Here is a 22,367-nt window from a genome sequence, read left to right on the forward strand (position 1 = left end):
CTCTCTCTCTTCCCATTGCCCCTCTCTACAAGCCTCTCCCTTTTTTTTTTCCTCTTAATATTCTCTTCTTTCCTACCTCTACCTCTCCACTCTCTCCTTCCCTTGAATAACCCCTTAATGGGTGGCCCTATTCATGTTAACTGTCACCAAATTTAGGGAAAAAAAAGAAAGAAGGTAAAAAAAAAGAACAAAGCAAAATTTTTTGTCGACTACATTGGATTGTATAGTAATTTATCTATAGTATGTTTTTTTATAAATTGTTGATTTTGTGTGGGAAAAATTACCAGTTTGCTTGATTGGAAATTATGCGCAAGGTGTAATTATGGAAGAAAAAAATGATTCCAGTGAGTTAACTATACACAATATCAAAATCAAAGGCCTTTGCAGGGTAGACTATTTTTAAGAATCCAAAATTTTCATAATCACTGGTCTCAATTGCATGATAAAAATTTATGTACTTATGTAGAGACAAAAAAATTTATGCACAACAAACAAATTATAACACTTGTTGAAAATTACGTCTCACAATAAATTTTATCCACCTAAGTTTAAATAAATGGATTCCTATCATTAATCATATCTTAGAATAACCACTGTAATTGTATACCCTCAATCTTTTTTTTTGGCCTCTAATGGAAATCTTATTACTATATTACGGTTTTCTTTTGGTTGCTTCAAATTTTATAAAATCTAATTCTAAATAAGTAATTCTAAAAAAAATTGATCAAAATTTGACACATGATCTCATTGTTGTTAAAAAACTCTTATCAAAAACTAGTTGTAGTTCTAAAAAAGGCTACAAAATCTACATAAAGTTATATAAAAGATTTGAAATGCCCTAACTCCACCATTTCCAATCTAAGTTACATTATTTGTTATCTCTTATCAGCATTGACCATGTGTCAACAAGTATGTATTAAGAAAAGGTTTAGGTAACCCTAGTTTGAAATTACCTAATTTCAATAGCTGCCCCCCAAATTTTATGGGCAAAAACATGGGTAAAATTGGTTCACGGCCCTACTCGTGAACCGTGTGGTTCTTAAATACCCATGTCTTTTTTTTTTTTTTGCTTTTGGGAAATGGTAAGCTTGTTTTTTTTTCTTTGTTAATGAGGACTTGCTTTGTCAACTCTCTGAAAAGGGTTAGAGAATGATAGTTAATAGCCCTTGTTCTCCCAAAATAGAAAACGCAAGAACAAATGTTGAAGCAAGAAAGAAGTTTCATTCTTCAGATTCGTTCTGATTATCCATGAGAAATAAAACTAAATTATTACATTTTACTTGAAAGAATCTCAACCGCTAACAACCTAACAGATTAGTAAAGTCAAATCCAATAAAAATCATCCAAATATAGAACTCCATGGAGGTCAAAACAAAAGTTTTTTCAGCTCTTCCATCATCGATTCTTCGCAAAAAATCCGTCCCTTCCATGCACCTTCTATCACGATCTTCCAATTATTAGTGCTAAAAAGGTACAAGCAAAAGTTAGATTAGTAATTAATGCATGGTCTTTGCAAATATTCACCAGCAAAGATCTTGATCTACATCCTCATTATTTCTTCGTCACCTTTCAAAATTTCAATCTTTGTTACTCTTTCTAATTGGTATTCTCCATAAACTAAACAAAATTTCAAGAAAATATCATAGTTATGCAATTTATCTTGCCTCAACCCCCGTCAACTCCCTCCCACAAAAACGTTTGAATTTTGAAAATAAGGCTAAGGATTTTGAAGAAGGAAGAGAAACGGTAGATATGGAGAAAAGTTGAAGATCGTTTCTTGTCTTTGGGATCTGTTAACCTAGTTGGGAGAAATGTTTCGAGAACCGGACTGGACTGACTGGTTCGACTGGTTGAACCACGAACGGACTATTTCACTGGTTTGGTCTTAGTACAAAAGCCGGATAGTACTTCAAAAGCGATATAAACCATTCCAATTGTGCGAATCGCTAAAAACCGGACGAACCATGAACCGGCCATTTTGGGACTGTGCAAACCTAGGACCTTTGTTATGAATGTTCAACAACTATCAAATGCACCAAGACTTGGTTGACAATTTATCATGTCAAAAATTTTCTTTAGATGTTATTACTAAATAAGCCTACAAATATTAACCCTAAACATTAGCTGCCACTTCAATCTTTCCTACTTTCTCTTCTCAATTCCAATTTTCACATCATCGAAACATGATTTTCATGATCTTTCTATTACAAACTTTCATCTTTACTCCACTCTCTCTTCTTTCTAATCTTCAATCTCCACTCTCTCCTTTTTTTTTTCCTTTGTCACCCTCTTCTTAATTCCACTCTTTAGTTTAATATGTTGGTGTTTTCATCCATCATTTTTAGTTTAATCTTTTGACCTTTTTCTTTTCTGTCTTGTGTCTATATGTTGAATTTCTTTTTTTCCATTTTCTTTTGAACTTTTCTTCCCAATGTTTCCAATATGCTATTGGTGCATCAACCGTTTACATCATCAAGAGTAGGAAGTTTTTGGCTACCAGCAGTTGGCAATGGTTGCTTCCAAATATTAAACATATCTTCTATGAATGCTTCCAAATATTTAATTACCTCTTTTTTAATGGTTGTTTACAATCCTGAAAGCTTCTTTCTTGGCTTGCAATTTTTTTTGTTTGTTTGATTTTTTTTCTCTTTTTTTCTTTGAAAAAATTCTGTCTATCAAATATTTTTTCTATTTTTTCATGCTATCAAGAAAATATTTTAGGGGATTTAAAAGTCTCTTGAGTTTTGGCAAAAGAATACTATTAAATTTATGTGTACAAACATGTTTTTGAATCCTTTGTTTAAGCGATAATAGCGAAGTAAGAGAAGTCATCACTAACTATGGGGGGAAGGACTTTTCAGATTTTTTTAATTTTTAAAATAAATAAAAACAGTAAATCAGTGAACCGCCCTATTGAATCGGAACCGACGGCTCAGCCGAGTCAGTCACCGGTCTGTGTTTTAAATCATTGGTTCGGAGTGACCTGTTAGCCAAGTTGGGAGAAGTAGGCTATAGGTCTATAAGTGGGGCCGCACCAGTTTCACCTCGTGTTATTATATTACCTAAATGGACAAAATAGGCGGGTCCAAAAGCTGTGTTTTCAAACTCGGACCGGACCGGCCGGTTCGACCGGTTGAACCGGGAACCGGCCAAGTGTCCGGTCCGAGTTGATCATTAGAACCGGGAGATTCAAAACCCGGTCAACTCCGGTCAAAAACCGGGTTTGACCGGTACAAAACCGGAAAAACCGGTCCAACAGGAGAATTTGTAAAAAAAATTTAAATTTTTTTAATATTATGTTTTGACCCCCTAAATTGTGAAAACTTATTAATATACCTCAAATATTTCATATTTTATAAATATTATCCTAAAATTTGATGTTATTTTTCAATTAAATCCATAATTTTAATTCTAAACTTGTTAATGTTTATTAAATAATATAAATTGTTACTTGATTGTTCTAATTTCTTTGTATTTTCTTGTTAAATATATTTGAAACATCAAATATATATGAATATATCTTTATTAATATCAATATGTTATTGGATATTTTATATACAATAATTTAATTTTTAAATAATTTTCATTTATGACGTCATCCGGTTCGACCCCTATCGACCCCCGGTCGAACCCATTGACCCCTGACCTCGGCCGAGTCGATATCCGGTCCGGTTCTGAAAACATAGTCCAAAAGCGCCAAAAATCTTTTTTCGAGGAACGCTCTCTACTTTCACATAAACTTCTCAGCTCAGTCCCTCCTTCAAACTGACATCATTCCTCCCTCCCTCTGCAACTATGGCACTCTCAACTCCCATCCCAGTAACTTCTTCTTCTCTTTCCCTCTGCAGAACAACCCTTCAATCTCCAAGAATTTACAGAAAACGCCTCCCCTTTTCTCCGCTTGCTTCTCTGCAAAGCTCATCTTCTCCATCTTCTTCTTCTCATCATGAATCATCATCATCAACAGCAGCAGCACCAGCCCAAATTAAAGTTGAGTCTGCAAAGGCAACCAGTTCAGAAAAGGGGTTTGACCATGCTTTGGCAAACACAAACGTAGGCCCGGTTGTGAGATTTGTTGAGTCCACTGAATCAAACATTGAAAGGGTAACATAAAAAAGAAAACATTATTCAGTTCATAATACCCTTTCTCTTAATTTTTTTGAGAATAACTGCTGCTTTCTATGCAGGCAATATTCGACTTTCGCTTTTTGGCACTTTTAGCTGTTGGAGGTTCTCTGGCAGGTTCTATGCTCTGCTTTCTTAATGTAATTTCCCCAACATATACTTTGTCGTTTTTCTCATTTCAAGTTTGGTATAATTGTATAATGATGTATTTACAGTCGAGACTTGGTCTGGAATTGTAGTAGTAGTTTCTGTTGTGTTTTGAACAATTTTACTGTCTTTGAAAATGTTGAAGTTCGTGGTAGTAAGTCAATATAACATGAAAGTTATTCAACATTTTCATAATCTCGTGATTTTGAGATTGCATATCTTGATACTTCTCTTTGGAGATCAAAGTGGTAAGTCAAGAGGTTTTGTCCTAAACATGTTGATTGGTTAGTTTTGGACTTAATATATGGCAAAACGGCAGAGTTTATACTGTTTTGGGTCTTTCTAGCAGTTCTAACCTAAATTATTGATTGGCTTTTATTTTATTTGTCTGACAGTGGAAGGGAAGAAATTGTGAGTTTTTAAGAGCAGAGTATCATTTACTAATGAACCAGCTAATATGGTATAGAGAAAAATAGCTTCCTTACATATCTGATCAATGTGTTCGAGGATTGGTAGAGTATATCAGGAGACCCATTTTTTTCCCTTTCATTTCTAAGCTGTAAGTTGTGTTGAAAAATCGCTAATCTTCTTGTGGGATGGGTTTTCTTCGTATGCCTATACTGCATAGGTGGAATTTGTAAGCTTGATTTCTGAACTTCTTTATCTTTTAACATCAGAAATGGAACTTGTCTTTTTTCTCAACGTGAGTTCCCATTGCAGCATGCTCGTAATTTGTCAGGGTAAAAATGTCGATAACAACATAATAGATGGCACTTCTGTAATCCACACTTAAGTCTCAAATTTTCAAGTAAATTTGATGCAAGCATTTAGTGAATATGAGATCATATCTGAGACTATTGTATCAGAGTGACACAAGGAAGAAAGAAGTTTGATGTTGATTTTTATCCCGAAGAGCTAATACAGGAAACTTGATTATTGCCTAAAACTATGAGGCAGGTCTCAAACTCAAAGGAATAACATTTCAGATTGTTTATACTTCTGGCTAATGCAAAGGTTTCCATTTCCCATGTACTGTCAATACTTAGTCTGATATTACGTTTAAAACTCTTTCAGAATAGCAAACATATTAGTTGATTGTTGAATCTGAACAATTTGGTGTATTTTTAACCCAAAATACTGTCTCATGTCATAAGACATAAATTAGACTTCACAAAATCTCCATAATGCAATAGGATTTTTTGTCTTTGTGGACTGTAGATTGTCCATTCCACTGACTGTTTAACATCTTTCCAGGGTTGCATTTACATCTTTGAAGCATACAAAGTTTATTTTTAACATCTTTCCAGGGTTGCATTTACATCTTTGAAGCATACAAAGTTTATTGGACAAGCTGCGTCAAAGGAATTCATACTGGAAACATGGTTCTACGACTAGTTGAAGCAATTGGTAAGTTACAAAGTATCTTGCTTCGGAATCTGCAGTCTTAGTTAACAACAGACTCTGCAGTTTACTTTTCCACAGCATTTTTCCTGGATCTTTAGATGAGACTTAATACCTTTGTAAATTGTTGTTTCCTCATAACTGCTAGAGTTGCTTTAGGTAAGAAGTCTCATTTTCATGAAAAGCCTTGCACAACTATTGTCATGAAGTACGTTGTGATCCCAAATTCAACATCCTAATTTGCTTTTTGCTTGTCTGTAAATAGTAATTTCTTTAATAATATATCATGAACAATCTAATTTATGTAACAAGTGTTTGTTAGATCCACTGTACCCATTGTCAAAAGTTGCTTTCCGCATTTTAGAACGAGGATTAAAAAAATTCTGACTGCCCATGTTCTCTGTGCCCCTTTTCAACCTTCCCTGTATGACAAAGATCAAAAAAAAGATTTTTCTTCTTTTACAACAACAAAAAATGGTTAACCCCACCATTGTAATTTTATACTGTAGAATCTGAATTAAGTAACAGATGACCATAATTGACAGCTTGACTTTTACCTTGGAACTCTTACACATTTCTACTCTCCTCTAATTGTACTCGTTAAAATAATAAATGCAGATAGGAAGGTGTAATATTCTATTTGTTTGCTCATAATGGTCTCCCATCATCTTTTAGATTCTTTTTTTTTTTTTCTATTTGAAGATCTTGTGAAGTTTTTTGGGAGGCACAAGTGGTTGTCTTCTCTTACTTAGTCTATATAACTTCCAATTTATCCTTTATTGGTACTGGTGATGATAGCAGAAACTACTATTCCCAAAAACAGAAAAGAGAGAGAGAGAAAGCAAGATGGGGCTTTCTCGTGTGTTTCCGCGAGATTGACTTAATGAACACCAGGCACATACCATAACTGTGTCATGCTTTGGATCGCCATTGGAAACACTTTGCCTGATGGTCCAGTAATTGGAAATTTCAATTTCCCACTTAATGTTACACTACTTTTTCCCTTTATCATCTCTAGTCATGGAGATTTGTGTCTCAGCACTAATCTTTAGTGTCTGGAAGGCAATAGCATTTTACCTCAGCTTTATACCTGCCTCACTTCCATTATTTTCCCGAGGATAGAGGTAAACCCTTGCTTACTGTTCTCTAAGAGCTCAGAAAAGAACCCAGAGCCCAGACTTTGGAATATTCTTAAAGAGATTGAAGTAGAATTGCATTGTTTGAAAAGTATCATGCAGAAAAGTATCTGCATTTTTCTCATTGTTCTTAGATCTTGCTTCTACATACACTGTTTCTTGGGCTCCAGATTCATTATTATTCTGAAAGATCTCTTGAATTTGAGTGTAAATGAATTTTCTTTCTGCTGATGTATCATTAGTTGCTGCCAGGTCCTTTCCCCCATTCAGTAAGCATATCATTCAAGGAAGTAGGCACATTAGGTGAAGAAGTTGTAACTTTTTGTCCAATTGTAGCTAATGCACTTGCAATGTAGTAATTAGCAATCAACATAAAGCTTTCTCCTGTTAATGAACCAGCATCAGATGTTCAGGAATTCATCTCTTTGATGGCATCCACCTCTCCTTCTCAAAGAAGCCTAACTTGCTTATTTTTTCATTATTTTTACTGCATCCGGCTCTTGGTGATGTTTACTCATGTTTTTGCAGATGTATATCTAGCTGGAACTGTAATGTTAATTTTTGGGATGGGCTTGTATGGATTGTTCATCTCTAATGTGGATCCTAATGAATCTCCTGCTTCTGATCGTGCCCTTAAGGGTTCTTCCTTATTTGGGATGTTTGCACTGAAGGTAGCATCATTTTGTTTACTTGCTTACTTCTCCTGTTTGTATGACTTCTTCCATGTCTTCTTTGCACTGGCTTTTCTTTTTTTTTTTGTTTTCCCAGTTAAGTTTCCTCTTTTCGTGCAGTAATTATATTCCAAGTGATTAGTTTTTCACACACTGTACATTTATACCTCTTTTTTTTTTGGACGGCAAATTGACCTTTTGTACAGTGTTAAACATTTTATTAATTAAAATCAAAAGACGCTTTTGTGCAAACTTTGAGTTTTTGTTTTTCAAACTTTGATTTGGTTTTTAAAGTTTGAAGTTTTTTAGATGGTATCTTTGGTCGCTAAACTATTCTTCTTCATTTAGTTTTCCTTTTCCTTGCAAATTGATACTGACGCAAAAGTAGAATAAATGTCAAAGGAGTTTGGTTAAGTTAGTTTAAAAAAAATGATTGCTAATGAAGTTATATTCTAGAAGTAAATAGTTTTTCTGATATTGTATTTATTTAAATGGAGTGGCCTCTCGTCTATTCTATTATAGACAAACAACAAGAAATGTGAGATTCTATTAGTCAATGACACTTGTTTCTTCTTTTCAGTTGCATTTTAAAAAGGAAAAGAAGTTCGAGTTTGGTGGAACTGATCAAAATAATCAACTTTAATCATGTATTTGCACACACGAGTTGCTTTTCACATTGTGATGTGTCTACACATCAAGAGTTTCTTTGCTAATAAACAGGTTTCATCGTTTGCAGGAGAGACCAAAATGGATGAAAATTAGTTCGCTTGACGAGTTAAAGACTAAAGTAGGACATGTAATTGTCATGATTCTTTTAGTGAAGATGTTTGAAAGAAGCAAGATGGTAACAATAGTAACTGGTATGGATCTATTGAGCTATTCTATAAGTATTTTTTTGTCTTCAGCTTCGTTGTATATACTCCATAATTTGCACAAATCAGAATAGAAGTTGGAGATGAACAGCTTCTTGTCCCATGGACGCTGCTATGTAATTTGTAAACCATGTATAATATGTTTATAAATGAGCATAATTTACTTGCATGTATCCCACATTCTTTCTTCATAAGCTTGATAACTTCTATTTTTAGCTTTGCATATCAGCTGCACATTTCTTCGGGGATGGAATTCTTTGTCATTCAAAAGAAGTTAGCTTTACTGATGATTCTTGAGGTCATATAGGGTCAGCCGTGCACGCTATTTTCTACATGTAATAGCCAATTTGTGAAGAGTCCATTCTGCTTCCTCGTATAAATATATCAAGCTGAAGAAATCCCCTTTTTCCCCATAAGTGTGAGGTCCTAGAATTTTTGCTTTTCGTCTTTGGGTGCCGCAGCTAGTAGGCTAATGCAATCTAGTCCATCAGTTCTTGTACATATTTCATTTTGTTGTCACATTTTTTAAAATCTTTATCAATTTGCTAGCGTTGCTTCTAGCCATATTGTGCTACCTCAATCCAGCCACTCCCAAACAACACAAAGAAGTAGATGAAGTATTAGTAACTGGACCAACATAATGGAAGATGAGAAAGTCCATATGCATGATGGCTTAACCGATTAAGCATAATCAGTTAAAATATAAAGTTCCAACAGCCTCTGCGCTACCACATAATAGAACTTCAAGCACAGGGCATTTAATATTCTCCATTGGCATGCAGCCTAGTCGAAAGGATAAGAACAACTTCTGTTTCCATATGAACAGGTGAATGACTGGCTTCTGACACTTGAGTGCATTGATAAATAGGCAAGCCCAACGGTTTTGTGGCTCACATATGTGAGGACTTGCTTCTTTATTCTCATCTAGGTTTGATAACTTTATGTCAAAGCAAGATTAGAAAGTTAAATGTGTTCCCATTGTTGATAGTTAGGTAGCCTCTGTAACCAAAAAAAGAAACAGATGGTTACGTAACACCTAATATTACCACTGAGATGAAAGGGAAACTGCAGAGTCCAAACAACTTCCCCATTGCACTTACAACCCGTAAATCTATCCATTTGTTGTTAATTGGTGGGTGGTTTGAGGTGCCAAGTTTAAATGTTTGGTATTTAGAAGACTAAATTCCTGAACTAGGGTCTGAAACTTTCAAGCTGCCCTTCCAAGAAATGCATGAACGATGGAACAGAACAATTCTGCAGCCGGAGCGCAAGTTCATTTCACTGCTGGGAGGAGCAGGCAAAGCAGCAGATGTACTACTTGTTTGCTGTCTGCTTTCCGACGTCGTGGCTTTAAAGAACTGCATCAGTGGGCAGCTACGAATGAACTCTGGCGGAAAAGGGGAATCATTATTCTGGACAAACTACCATAACCAGTTCTAGAACAAATTATTGTGAAACATGACCTCAGCAACGAAACAGTTTGTGAGATTATCCTGGATGTTCTAGACGTCCGAGTGTTCAGAATTTGGGTGACATAGAAATGACATGAGCTCAGGGTTAACCATTTTGGAAATTGACAACTTATTTCTGAACCTTGCAACAAATCTGAAATTGGTGAGCTGAAGAACATGATGGATTCTGATGGTTGATAGCAAAAGATGCGATTGTGGGGATCGGTGCTGACAGTGTAGTTGATGCTATTCCTGAAGGCAATCTTTTGGCTGCTGGAAATGGAGAAACATAACCAAAAGTGGAAGGACGATACGGTATTCCAATTTCCTGCATCCAGGTGTATCATTTAGATATTACTGGCTTCAGAAAAAAGGCCAACAACCTTGGCTAGTCTGACCATTCATGGCTAATTTACCATTGCTAAAATCAGTTCCTCTGTCTACCGATTTTCAACTAGAATGTGCCACAAAGTTACCTGAAGTGTGTGTGAATCCAAAGATGTTGATCCGCATGTAAGACTTGCCTCCTTTTGAGGCAATTATAACCCACATGATTGATTCTAAAGTGATTGATATCATAATTAATTGATTGATATTTTGTCAAAAATTAATTAGCATCTCCCATTAGATAATGATTAGTGATTGATATCGTGATTAATTGATTGACATTTTATCAATCAATTAATTAGTACCTCTCATTGTTAATGATTGATTGATATCTTATTCAATTAGTTAATCAATCAATTAGTCAGAAAATATTATTTTCAATTATGAATTTTGGCAAGATTTCCTTGATGGAAGGAAACCCTACGGATTCTGTATTTGCTAGTACAGGTCCGTAACCTAACCTATAAATAGTCTATGGTATTCCATCAATTGTACATTTTTGGGTTAGACACAGGTTAGAAGATTCTTACTCTAAATTCTCCTTCCACTTTTCCTTCTTTTATATATTTTGTTTTGTTAAAATAGACAAGAAAGAGTCAAAGACACAAGAAAAGATCAACTTGCGCTTGACAACAATGGTTAGAGGTAAGTGTATTTAGATTTTCGCTGTAGAGTACATTCATATGTATATAATTAGTTAACATGTGGTATTAGAGCAAACCTCTAACCATGTTGTTCAGCTTGTAACTTCATGGCCTTTTGACAATCGGGTAAAAGTTTTAGAAATTCATATCAAGTTTGAATGAATCAAATTTAATTTGTCATGGGATTTATGGTTTCATTTTCTCAATAATTGAGATTTAATGACTAATCCCATGATATGTATCATTCATATGATACCTTATTTGATTATACAATTCATCCAAATTTTCTCTAATAATCTAGTATGACTACAAATAATTTGAATGTTTCTTGGACTTATATATTTGTGATTGTAAGGGTTATATGTATTGATTGTTGTTATCAATACAATATAACAATTCAAGAAACATATAAAGAGTTATTATATTCACCGATCAAAAGATTAATATCATATTAATCTATGCAAAATAATTGGTTGACTTTATATGAATGGATCTGCTGGCTTATTGAATCTTTGCTACCTTATTACGAGATAAATATCTAAAGGTATGATTTCATATGAGTTTGCCTCTACGTTTCTATTATTATTTGGAATTATGTAATATTTTTGTGCACTATACTTATGTTCATTTATCTCATATTATAATATCAACATTAGTATGGTTGATTACATTTGAATTTCAGAGAATTTCCTTTATAAAGTTTGATTTGCATCTCAATTATTTGATGCATGAAGTATTTTAATCACATAAAGATTGGTGGTTAAAAATGAATATAAAAAAAGGAAATTTGAGAAATTCTTTTGTCAAAACACAAAATTTTTTGACTATTTTGGTATTTTTATAAACTCTAGCACACTTTATGTTTGAGAGTAGCCATAGCATCTCAAACATTGGTGTACTACAATTTTTATCATATATAGTTCAGTGATTAAAATCAAGGATTTCTAGTTAACAAGTTGGCTACTTATTTTCTATGAATATTCATTTTAGAAGTTTTCTTGGATCATATATTTGGAAGTAGTCACAACATCTCAAATATATGGTGTAAAGAACATTAATCACATAAGATTAAGTGATTATAAAAGGAAAGGAAAATTCAATGAAATTCAGTCAACATAAAGTTTTTGACTATTGACAAATAACAAGATATCATGCTAAGAATTTCACTTTTATATTATATATTTAGGAGTAGTCACAGCATCCCAAATATTTGATGAGAAAACTTTTCATCATATACAGTTTGGTGATTGAAATTATGAATTTTTAGTCAATATTAACTAGTTGACAATTTTTCTTATAACACCGTATACTTAGAAGTAACCACAACATCTTAAGTATATTGGTGTTTGGAGAAATTTTGTATTTTTTTTTCACATATTGTTGAGTGATTAAAGAAATTAAAAAAAATGGCATCTATATCAAGTTACAATTAATTCATTAAAATAATTATTGACAAACGCGAGGTATACATATAACAATTAACTCATCTACAATCAAATTTTATAATTATAAATCCTAAATACCCCACACTCAATTTTTTGCAAGTATACGAGTCGTGATTAAATATAGGGTATTAAAGGTTGAACCTACAGGTTAGATTATCAATTACCGATGATTTTCAAATTTCTTTATTATTTAGACTATGACAAATGTAAGAAATTAAATCTACACTATAAACATAAAATAAAAGTAATACAAATAATAATATAAAACTCCTAGAGGTATGAAATTCCTTACTACTCTTACAAATGACATACCGGTTAAGTGAATGCTATTATCTTGATTAATTACGACGTAATTTCCTAATGTATGTGAAACCTACTCTCGTAGTGAATCAACTGTACTTGTAAGTAAGTCATACCTACTTTTGTAGTTATGAAATTAATTACAAACTCATTTCTTCTATGAAATTACATGAAACAAGTCACTAAACCCACATAGGTGCACCTCTACTCTTGTGAGTGTACTTCCTAGTTATCACTTTCTTGAACTAGTGTTAAATTTCAATTTTCATTTGCAAACTTAACACCTTAACATTATCACAATTAATGGCCGGTTAATCATGATTAGAAAAGCAAAAGTGATAAATAACTTGTTCAAAATAATAGAATCAAATAACCAAGTAAATATCACTAACAAGATATGAAAAGTTTATTCATAATTTTAGGCATAAACTTTAATAAAATATGAAAACAAATACCAAACTTGTATTATAACTAAATATAAAATCAAATACAAAAGAGAAAGTGCTAGGAGAGAAGTCAACCTTGTCACATAAGTTTCAAACTCTCTATCTTTGCTTTTCAAATCTTCATCCAAATCTAGTTATAAGTACAAGAAAGAAAAACTACACTAACTATACTACACTAGTGAACTAAGAAAAACTAGTGAAGACTATCAAAATTGTGGAGTTTCTCTAGCCTTCCAAAATTGTGAAAAATATCCTCCAAGGCTGCTATTTATAGAGAGATTCAAGATCAAGAAGAGTTGTTTCTAGTTGACATTTTTTATTCTTGAAACTCTCAAAGGTTGTTTCTACAAGATTCTATACTTACTTGCTTAGATACAGCTAGAATTCTTGTAGAAAAATGGGTCAAAAAACTTGTGTGAATAGAGCACAAGTTGCAGAGTAAGTTGCAGCCAAAATTGAAGAATACACCACCTCGAAAATGCGACTTAAGATCGCGTATTATACCCACGTTTTGCTCTTTTGCAGGTTTGCTCATCTCTGGTCAAGTCTTCTCTTTGCTCTATTTTTGGTCCAAATTCAACTAATATTTTCTTGATGATAGAAGCTGAACTGATTCTTGTACGAAACATGAAAGTTATATCCCTTTGATTTAGCTTTCCAATGCCTCTAGAATCATCTAATTTGAAGTTTTGTGGACCAATAAATGATCAAAACACCCTTGACTGGTCAATCCCCTATTTCAACTTTCGGCAACAAAATTGCACTTCTTTATTTTGACAATGAAAACGACTGGACTGAATTTCGAGGTTCTCACGAAAAATATAGATCTATCTCTTAACTTCAAATAGTTTAAAAATCATCTCAATCCAATACGTGTATCTCAACATATAGCTGAAATATCACAAGGTGTCAAAACTAAAAAAACTCCCTTCCTTTTATTCTTGATTGCATTTTCTCTTTTGAACATTTGGCAATTCATGTCTTTTTTAAATCACTCCAATTCATCAATAATCATTCAAATATCTTTTCAAGTCAGTACAATTGATAATTGAATCATTAAACCTACAAAAACATGAAATTTTCACCATTAAAATTCATAGAAATGCAATTTTTTGACACTTAAATCATAAAATGCATATTTTTACTAAAAACTTAGTTCATGAGCTATAAAAGTAAATAAAATACACCAAAATCAAATAATAAAACACCCTTAAAACACTCAATGATACGAACATGTGATCAATAGCATCAAATTCTAAAGATGATTCAAGATAAAAGAGCGGTTGATCCATTGAAGTTCAATAAATCCGGATCCCTTCCTTGGTTTGGAGTAGTTTTCCATAATTTGGATTATTTTAGTTTAAAACTATTATGTGTCATTTGTTTGAAAATTTTCAGCCATGTGTGTTTCGCTATTTCCAGCAAATAGTATGTGATTAATTAATTAATGTTGAGTCATTAGTGTCACACAATAAAGGTTAAGGTCATGTTAACCATAGTTAAACCAATTTGAGTTAGTTAATTTCCTATTCTAATCCAATTAGAGTTTTAGGAAAGTAGTTAATTACTTCCAAATTTATTTAGGAAGTTGTGTCAAATTTAGAAGTCAAGTCAAATAAGAAAACTTGTATTGTTTCCAATTTAGATTAGGTTTTTGAGTCTTGTAAGGCTATAAATAGCCAAATTTATGATATTTTTCAATAGTCAAGTTAGACAATTATGAGATAAATAAAAATTGAGAGTTTTCTCTTTCTTCCTTTGAGAATGTTCCTTGATATAAAGTGAGTTGTGTCTCTTTTGTTCAAGTTTAGCTTATCAATTCAAGACCACATTAAATTGTGGCGCTATTCTACCAACACATCTTGGTTCGCTATCTTGTTGAGTTGTGGGTCGCGATTAGATTCAAGATTCGCAATTTCGTGGGTTAGAAAGGTCAAGGTTGTTCCATCTTTGTATCCATAACCAGGTCAAGATAGATTATTCCGCTGCCTGTGCAATTCGTTTCTTCGAGAGCGGGAATTTGGAGAATCAAATTCGCATAATCTGGTATCAAAGTTTCAGCTCTTGATTCAGGTTAATATCATTTTCTTTTTTTGTTTTTTTCTTTGTTTTACTACCAAACCCTAATCCTTCTTATTCAAAAAAAAAAATTGTTCATCGTTCTAAGGTTTGAATATCTTGTGATTACCTTGTATCGCTCGTTGGTTCTTTTTTTTTTTTCCTTGTGTCATTTGTCTCCCTTGATCAGATTCATTGTTTGAGTTTAAAAAAAAAGTCATTAATGTAGCATAGTACCATTCATCGCTACTGTAGCAACACTATTCAAGCTTCGTTACTGTTCATCCGAATTTTTTTTTTTTTTTTTTTGCATACCTTGTGTTTGTTTCTTATTGTTCTTGAGTCTTGTAGTTGGTTTCGTAATTTCTTGAAGTTCTTGGATCGCTTAGTTGGATTGTTGAAATCTTGATACAAAAATTTTCAACTTTCCAAGTTCTTGAAACCCTAGTTCATCTTTTTGGGTATTTGCGGCTAATTTTTGTTTCTTGAAGTGGCAAGTTGAATTGAAAAAAAAAAGAAAGAAAGAAAAGAGATTGATCCATGAAAAAAAGGGAAGAAAAAAAAAAAGAAAAAAGGAAACGGATCAAGAATAGCTCGCAATTGGAAACCTACCTTAACTTGGATTGTTACCAAAACTGGTCAATCAATCCTTGAGCAATCTGGTTTGTATTGAGCTGCATAAACATACACTTAGGAAAGTTCTTGCACCACATCTTGCTTTCCAAAAGTGAGCCCAAGAATTAATTCCAAACAAGTTTCCAAAGTCCAGCCACACTTGGTTGGGTAGGAAGTTTTTCTAGGTTCCAAAGAAAAAAATTTCTGCCAAGTCTTCTCGTTCCATTGTTTGGTGTCTAATTCCAACAATAAGTCAAGTGTAAATTTTGTCTTAAATTTGGTCCAAAATCCACACAAACTAGCATCAAATCTCTTTAGGTTTCACCAAATTTTGTTAGGGTTTTCGAGTTCCATTCTCCATGAACCAAATCTATAAATTTTCAGCACTTTTGAGTCATCCAGATCTGTACTTTTTGTATTCAAATCTCAAGTCAAGGTACCAATTTCACCTATGTCACTTCCTTGTGCCTTGTTGGATAAGTCATTGAATTACTTGAGAAATTTCTGATTTCTTCAAGTAAGGAGATCAACGACCAAGAGATTTGCTTAGTGAGCTTATTAGAGTGAATTAAATACTTGAATGATACACGAGTGTGAGTGCATACATGTGAGGGTGTGTTGTGAGGAAATTTTCCTTTGGTTTTTTGCTAACCTTTTGCAGGTTAAGGATGTCACCAAAGGGAGTTCACACCACTTCGACCCTACACTTATGTTGGAATCCATATTGGGGGACCTTGAACGAAGATTAGAGTAATCAGTCCAACTCATGCATAAAAGGCTTGATAGAATTGAGAACGAATCTCGCAAGAGGACGGGTTCCATTCAATCAAGCCATGCTAAAGTATCAAACCATGAGTTTCATACCTAGAAGGAGGAGATGGATCGTTATCGTGCACTATGAGCTTATGAGAGATACAAGTGCACTTGTGACAACTATATGGAAAACCAAAAGAGGATCTGCCGAGCATCTAAAAAGAGCTCATTCTACACTAAATCAGCTTGTTCGTCTCAAAGGTCTCATGACCATAATCGAGCTGTGGAGATTAAAGGTTCTCGTAATTGGTCAACATATGGTGAACTAAAAGAGGAAAGACTACTCAAAAGGGATAAGGAGTCTATTACATCAATTTCCTCAAAGTCTAAGGCTGCATTTGAGTCATCTATGGAGGAGTCATGATGGGATATTTACCAACGTCTTCTTCAAGAAAAACAAAAGAAAAAGCCAATTGAAAGGGTCGAGATTGAGGAAATTGTCATTGATGCTGAAAAGTCGGAAGACAAAATTGAGTGTGGGGAGAGTGTATATGAGGTAAAAGTTGAGGAAAATGAGCTAGAAAAAGAGGTGAAAAAATCTGATGAGATGAGTGAAGCATCAAGTGAGCTGATTGTGAGTGGGAACGCGAGTGTTTATAGTTTTCCTAACAATCTAAACTTTGTTTCGCTTAGTGTTTCTTCTTTTGTGCAGATTAAGCGAAGTCAAGTGAAGTTAGTCATGTAATGTTCCATTCCAAAGTCACTTGTACAATTCACTAGTTTCCATGGAGTTTGTCTTCTAGGAGATAAATCTATTTGGTATCACTTTATGGAACAATTTCAATTCAAATCTGTCCGCACCAATGGAGAATCGAGTTCACATCACTCAAAATACAGCTTATCAGTTATCTGGCCCCACAGGGAGATAATTATTTTGGTGAGATTAATTGACATAAGATGGTAAATTAGACAGTAAATTAAGAGATATCTATATGCCCACAGGTATGAATTATTTCTTCAATTTATTGTTTTAGATTACTAGTCTTATGATTAAGGAAAGTAAATTCTATGCATTTTGCAACCTTTGCCCATAGGAAGGTTTGAATTTACTATTTGAATTGACATAAAGTTGATTCAAAATCAAGGAACAAGCTTCATAACATTTTTATGATATAATTCTTGATTATTAATTTAGTGTTTCATTCCAATGATTTTATGGTTCTTATTAGCTTGATTTTTTAAATTCATTCTTCTTTGTTTTGGGTGCAATTTTTAAATTAGCACCTTCATGAGAATGAATAAATCATTCTCATAATATGGATATATTTGCTAATATAGAGGTTGAGCATGAGAATTTGGAGCAATTTCATAGTTTGCTCATTTTGTCTCATATTCATATTCATATAAAATAGGATTCAAACCCTAATTATTTATAGTTAAATTTTGCACGAAAGCCATAAAGAAATTGTTGCAAGTTTTAAGTAGCACCATTAGAAGACTTTCTTTTCTGACACTTAAATATTGAATTGTATTTTAGCTCATTTCTTAGAGTTGAGAATTTTGCTATATCATCAATTAAAGTCCCATCAAATTGAGATTGAGTTATTTCTGCAGCATTTCATTCTTGATTCTTGCATAAAGAATTTCTTAACCATTCAAATCTTTATAATACATATAAAGATATATGATTAATTACTTGTTTTAACTATGTGTATTAAGAAAGGATAAAGAGGTTAAGAAATAAGAGAAATTTAACCTTCATGAAAGAAGAAATGCAAAGAAAGGTAATTTTGTTCTCATTAAGTCAAACAACAATAAATACCAATATTATTTGTAAGAGAATGATCTTTGATACTTTACCTGGAGAGAAAGTGATTCAAAAGTCTGTCAATTTATATTTGGTGTTATAAATTATGATATATTTAATGAATTGGTTAAAGTCTGTCAATTTACGTTTCTAGTATAATAAGTTTTTGATTATATGAAAAGTGAACAACAGTTTCTTTATAGAAACGAAAATATGTTCACATAAAGATAAATGATCTATTATTGCTCATTTCAAGAAAGTTTGTTTTTCTAAAACATTATTTTCTTATTACTTTAGAATTTCTTTTTCAAATTAATTACTAGTGGGTATGATTATGAACCTCATTATCTAGTAGTAGATTTTGAAAATATTGAAGTTATTAATTCTAAAGTTTCAGTACCATCCTTTGAATTGAGCAATATACTGCACTTGTTCACAATAATTATATTGGTAACAAGTATGTTATCACTGGGAAAACTCCTTAAATTTTGGCATAAGAGACTGAGATATATCTCTATAAGGAAATAAAGAGTTAATAAATCATAAATATTTAAAGATTTTAGATTTATTAACTATAATATTTCAAGTAGACTGCATATGTAAAGCAGACTACTTAACCATTATGGATGCCATAAGAGTTTCATTATAACACTATAATTTTGTAAATTATTTTCTTTCTTTTTTTTTATAGGTGGGAGATATTTATCTCATTATTAGATAACCATTCATCAAATATAAAGTTCCTTTCTTATTTGATAAAGGATCAATATTTGATACCTTTGCAAGTGTTCAAATGAGAAAGGAAAGTTGAAATTTGAAAGATAGAAAATAAAATGAAGGCACAAAAAAAAGGGGCTATCCTATTTATGCTCATTAATTAGGAAACATTGCTATTGAGTAAAAGCAATGCTTGATTGGTTACATCCAAATGGTGTATCTTAAGGAAATAATGAGATACTTGTAGATATAGCATATTGGCAATTTTTATACCTTGTGAGTAATGCCTTGAAACTGAAGTATATACTTAAATAATTTCCTCCAATGTTGTTTAAATACAACTTTGATTATGGTATGGATGGAAATCAAGTTTAAAATATTATATTCAATTTTGTGAGGATAATCAACCTACACATAAAGAAGTTGTACAAAAGAAACAAGGCTATCTTCCTCCAAGAAATTTAGATTCTTTTACACTTCAAGAATTATTAGAATTGGAGATTAAATTTCTTAAGAACACGAAGTGGGAGTGTTTTGACTCTAGAATGAAGTTTTGAAAAGGTAATGATTCATATTTGATTCCTTTGCATATGGAAAATTAATAACTTTTCTCAAAATAATTATTTAATTATTTTAGATAAGAAATCAATTGAAAAGCTCTTTGTCAAATCAACACTTAAAAATAAATCCACTTTGTAACTATTGGTTGAGTTATCTTTGAGACAGGGGAGGCAAAATGTTCTCTCTAGAGAATTGAAATTCTTTAGTTACTGTGTTATATACCTACAAGAGTTTAAGGATGAATTGTGTAATGTTTTCATACGGTACAAATGGAGAAATCTCCATATTCATGAATAATGTCACAAATTACCACAAAATCTCTACCAAATTTTGAGAGATTTTATTTCAAATAATTATGGCACTAGTAATTCACCATTAGACTTGCATTAGATAAATATGAAAACAAATGTTCTTAACGTGACTCTTGATAATTAGGTGTACACATGTGTCACCATAATACATTATGCAATTTAAATCAAATTGTTGCTCCTCAATAGTATATTAATTTATTCTTCATTTGATCTTAGAAGAATTTTTCTAGTCAATTAATATACATTAAGGTTAGTAGGAGTAATACTATGAGTGTTTTTCTCAATAATGATATTTGTGAAACCCTTCTATCATTGATATTCACAAAATAGAATGTAAAAGATAGTTAATCTATTTTAAGATCTTCATGCAAGAGTTCTTTGATTACTTTTAAGTAATAATAGTGAACAATTGCATAATGTTCACATCATGCATTGGAATGAATATATAAATTCATTAAGGATGCTATGAAGTTATACCATAGGCATCTGCCGTTTGACATAAAGTTTGTCGATATCACACTATAGATATTCGATTCGACTTTATATGTATACATGAAAGAGTGGGAATCAAGATAAGCAAGTTGACATAAGGTATTCAATAGTTATTTAGAAAGTAAAATTTAGCTGTTAAGTATACAACAAGAAGTTATTATTGTTGATCAAACAACTAAAGGTTGCTATTATTGTTGATCAAATAACTCACATGGAACTCAGTAGTTCATTTAGTATTTTGCTATTATTTTCAAACTATTGTTATTGTCTAGACACGTGAGATACTTATATTTACATGATTTTGTGCACATTGTTCTTCATGTATAAAGTAAGGATCATGTGACCCATAAAGTTGGACCATGAATAACTTATATGAAGTTATTCATAAAGTTCTTTTAAAGCAATTGATTAGGAAGTATAATACACTGTAATACATAGAAGGAAGTGTTTGCTATGAAAGTATAACCGCTATGATTCGTGTATTATTATTTTCTAATTAAGCAACTGTTACATAACTGTTGAACTTGGTGAGTGACAAACAAGGTTTATGACCATTTTTAAATAAATAGTCACTCATAAGTTATCTGACTATTCTGTGTGAGTCAAGTGGGAGAATGTAAGACTTGCCTCTTTTGGAAACAATTATAACCCATATGATTGATTTTAAAGTGATTGATATCATAATTAATTGATTGACATTTTGTCAATAATTAATTAGCTTGTCCCATTAGATAATGATTGTGATTGATATCTTGATTAATTGATTGATATTTTATCAATAATTAATTAGTATCTCGTATTTTTTAATGATTGATTGATATCTTTGATTGCATGGAAGATATCTTTAATTACAATAATATCTTTGATTACATTGATTAATTATTGATATCTTTAATCACTCAACTTGTTGATTACATGGAAGGAAGTGTTTGCCATGAAAGTATAACTGTCATGATTTGTGTATTATTATTTTCTAATTAAGCAAATGTTACATAACTGTTGAACTTGGTGAGTGACAAACAAGGTTTATGGCCATTTTTAAGTAGTTAGTCACTCATAAGTTATCTGACTATTTCATATGGGTCAAGTGAGAGAATATAAAACTTGTCTCCTTTTGAAACAATTATGACCCACATGATTGATTCTAAAGTGATTGATATCATAATTAATTGATTGACATTTTGTCAATAATTAAGTAACTTCTCCCATTAGATAATGATTGGTGATTGATATCCTGGTTAATTGATTAGTATCTCTCATTTGTTAATGATTGATTGATATCTTTGATTGATATCTTGTTTAATCAGTTGATCAATCAAATCAATCAATTAGTCAGAAAATATTATTTTCAGTTATGAATTTTGACAAGATTTCCTTAGTGGAAGGAAATCTCAAAAATTTTTGTATTTGCTAGTAAGGGTCCCTAGCCTAACATATAAATAGTCTGTGGTGTTCCATCAATAATACACTTTTGGGTTAGACATAGATTAGAAGATCCTTACTCTAAATTCTCCTTCTACTTTTCCTTCTTCTACACATTTTGTTTTGTTAGAGTAGACAAGAAGAAATCAAAGACACTAGAAAAGATTAACTTGTGCTTGGCAACAATGGTTAGAGATAAGAGTATTTAGATTTTCGCTGCATAGTACATTCATATGTATATAATTAGTTAACACCGCAACCTTTAAATCATTAACTGCATTATTTCTGTTTTTGTGCTTTAAGCCCATTATACCAAAAGTTTATTACCAAGTAGGGGCACAGTTTCTGTATGCAGGTAGAGGATTCCTTTGCCTGTACCTAACGCAATTCTCAACCTTATAGTGAAACTAAGAGGCTCTTTAGACTTCCCTGCGATATTACAGGCAATACACCAACTCTGCATTAACAACCACTAAAATTACATGAGGAAGCACCGGCTGAAGTAATTTGCTGCTACTAAACTACTCAGATAAAGTATAAGTTCAATACACCTGTGGATCCAAATTTTGTCTATTTACCTGCGCCTTATTCCCAAACGGGGTCCAG

The 22,367-nt window shown here is 32.4% G+C and overlaps 1 protein-coding gene across 1 annotated transcript; it reads left to right on the forward strand.

Annotated features, from left to right (window-relative positions):
• The first annotated feature begins 3,710 nt into the window (after positions 1-3,710).
• LOC113762771 lies at positions 3,711-8,523 on the forward strand. The gene is made up of 5 exons (XM_027306361.1): positions 3,711-4,104; positions 4,188-4,265; positions 5,580-5,679; positions 7,338-7,480; positions 8,217-8,523. Exons 1-5 carry the CDS (start codon positions 3,796-3,798, stop codon positions 8,424-8,426), a joined length of 840 nt encoding a protein of 279 aa, XP_027162162.1. The 5' UTR covers positions 3,711-3,795; the 3' UTR covers positions 8,427-8,523.
• Positions 8,524-22,367: the final 13,844 nt, after the last annotated feature.

This window comes from Coffea eugenioides, chromosome 2, assembly GCF_003713205.1.
Source record: "Coffea eugenioides isolate CCC68of chromosome 2, Ceug_1.0, whole genome shotgun sequence".
Taxonomy (NCBI): domain Eukaryota; kingdom Viridiplantae; phylum Streptophyta; class Magnoliopsida; order Gentianales; family Rubiaceae; genus Coffea; species Coffea eugenioides.

Bases quoted from the DNA above. Each gene is read 5' to 3' on its own strand.
- LOC113762771 (XM_027306361.1), top strand. From the start codon at position 3,796: ATGGCACTCTCAACTCCCATCCCAGTAACTTCTTCTTCTCTTTCCCTC. The intron at 4,105-4,187 runs GTAACATAAAAA...CTTTCTATGCAG, and splicing joins CTGAATCAAACATTGAAAGG to GCAATATTCGACTTTCGCTT. The intron at 5,680-7,337 runs GTAAGTTACAAA...ATGTTTTTGCAG, and splicing joins ACGACTAGTTGAAGCAATTG to ATGTATATCTAGCTGGAACT.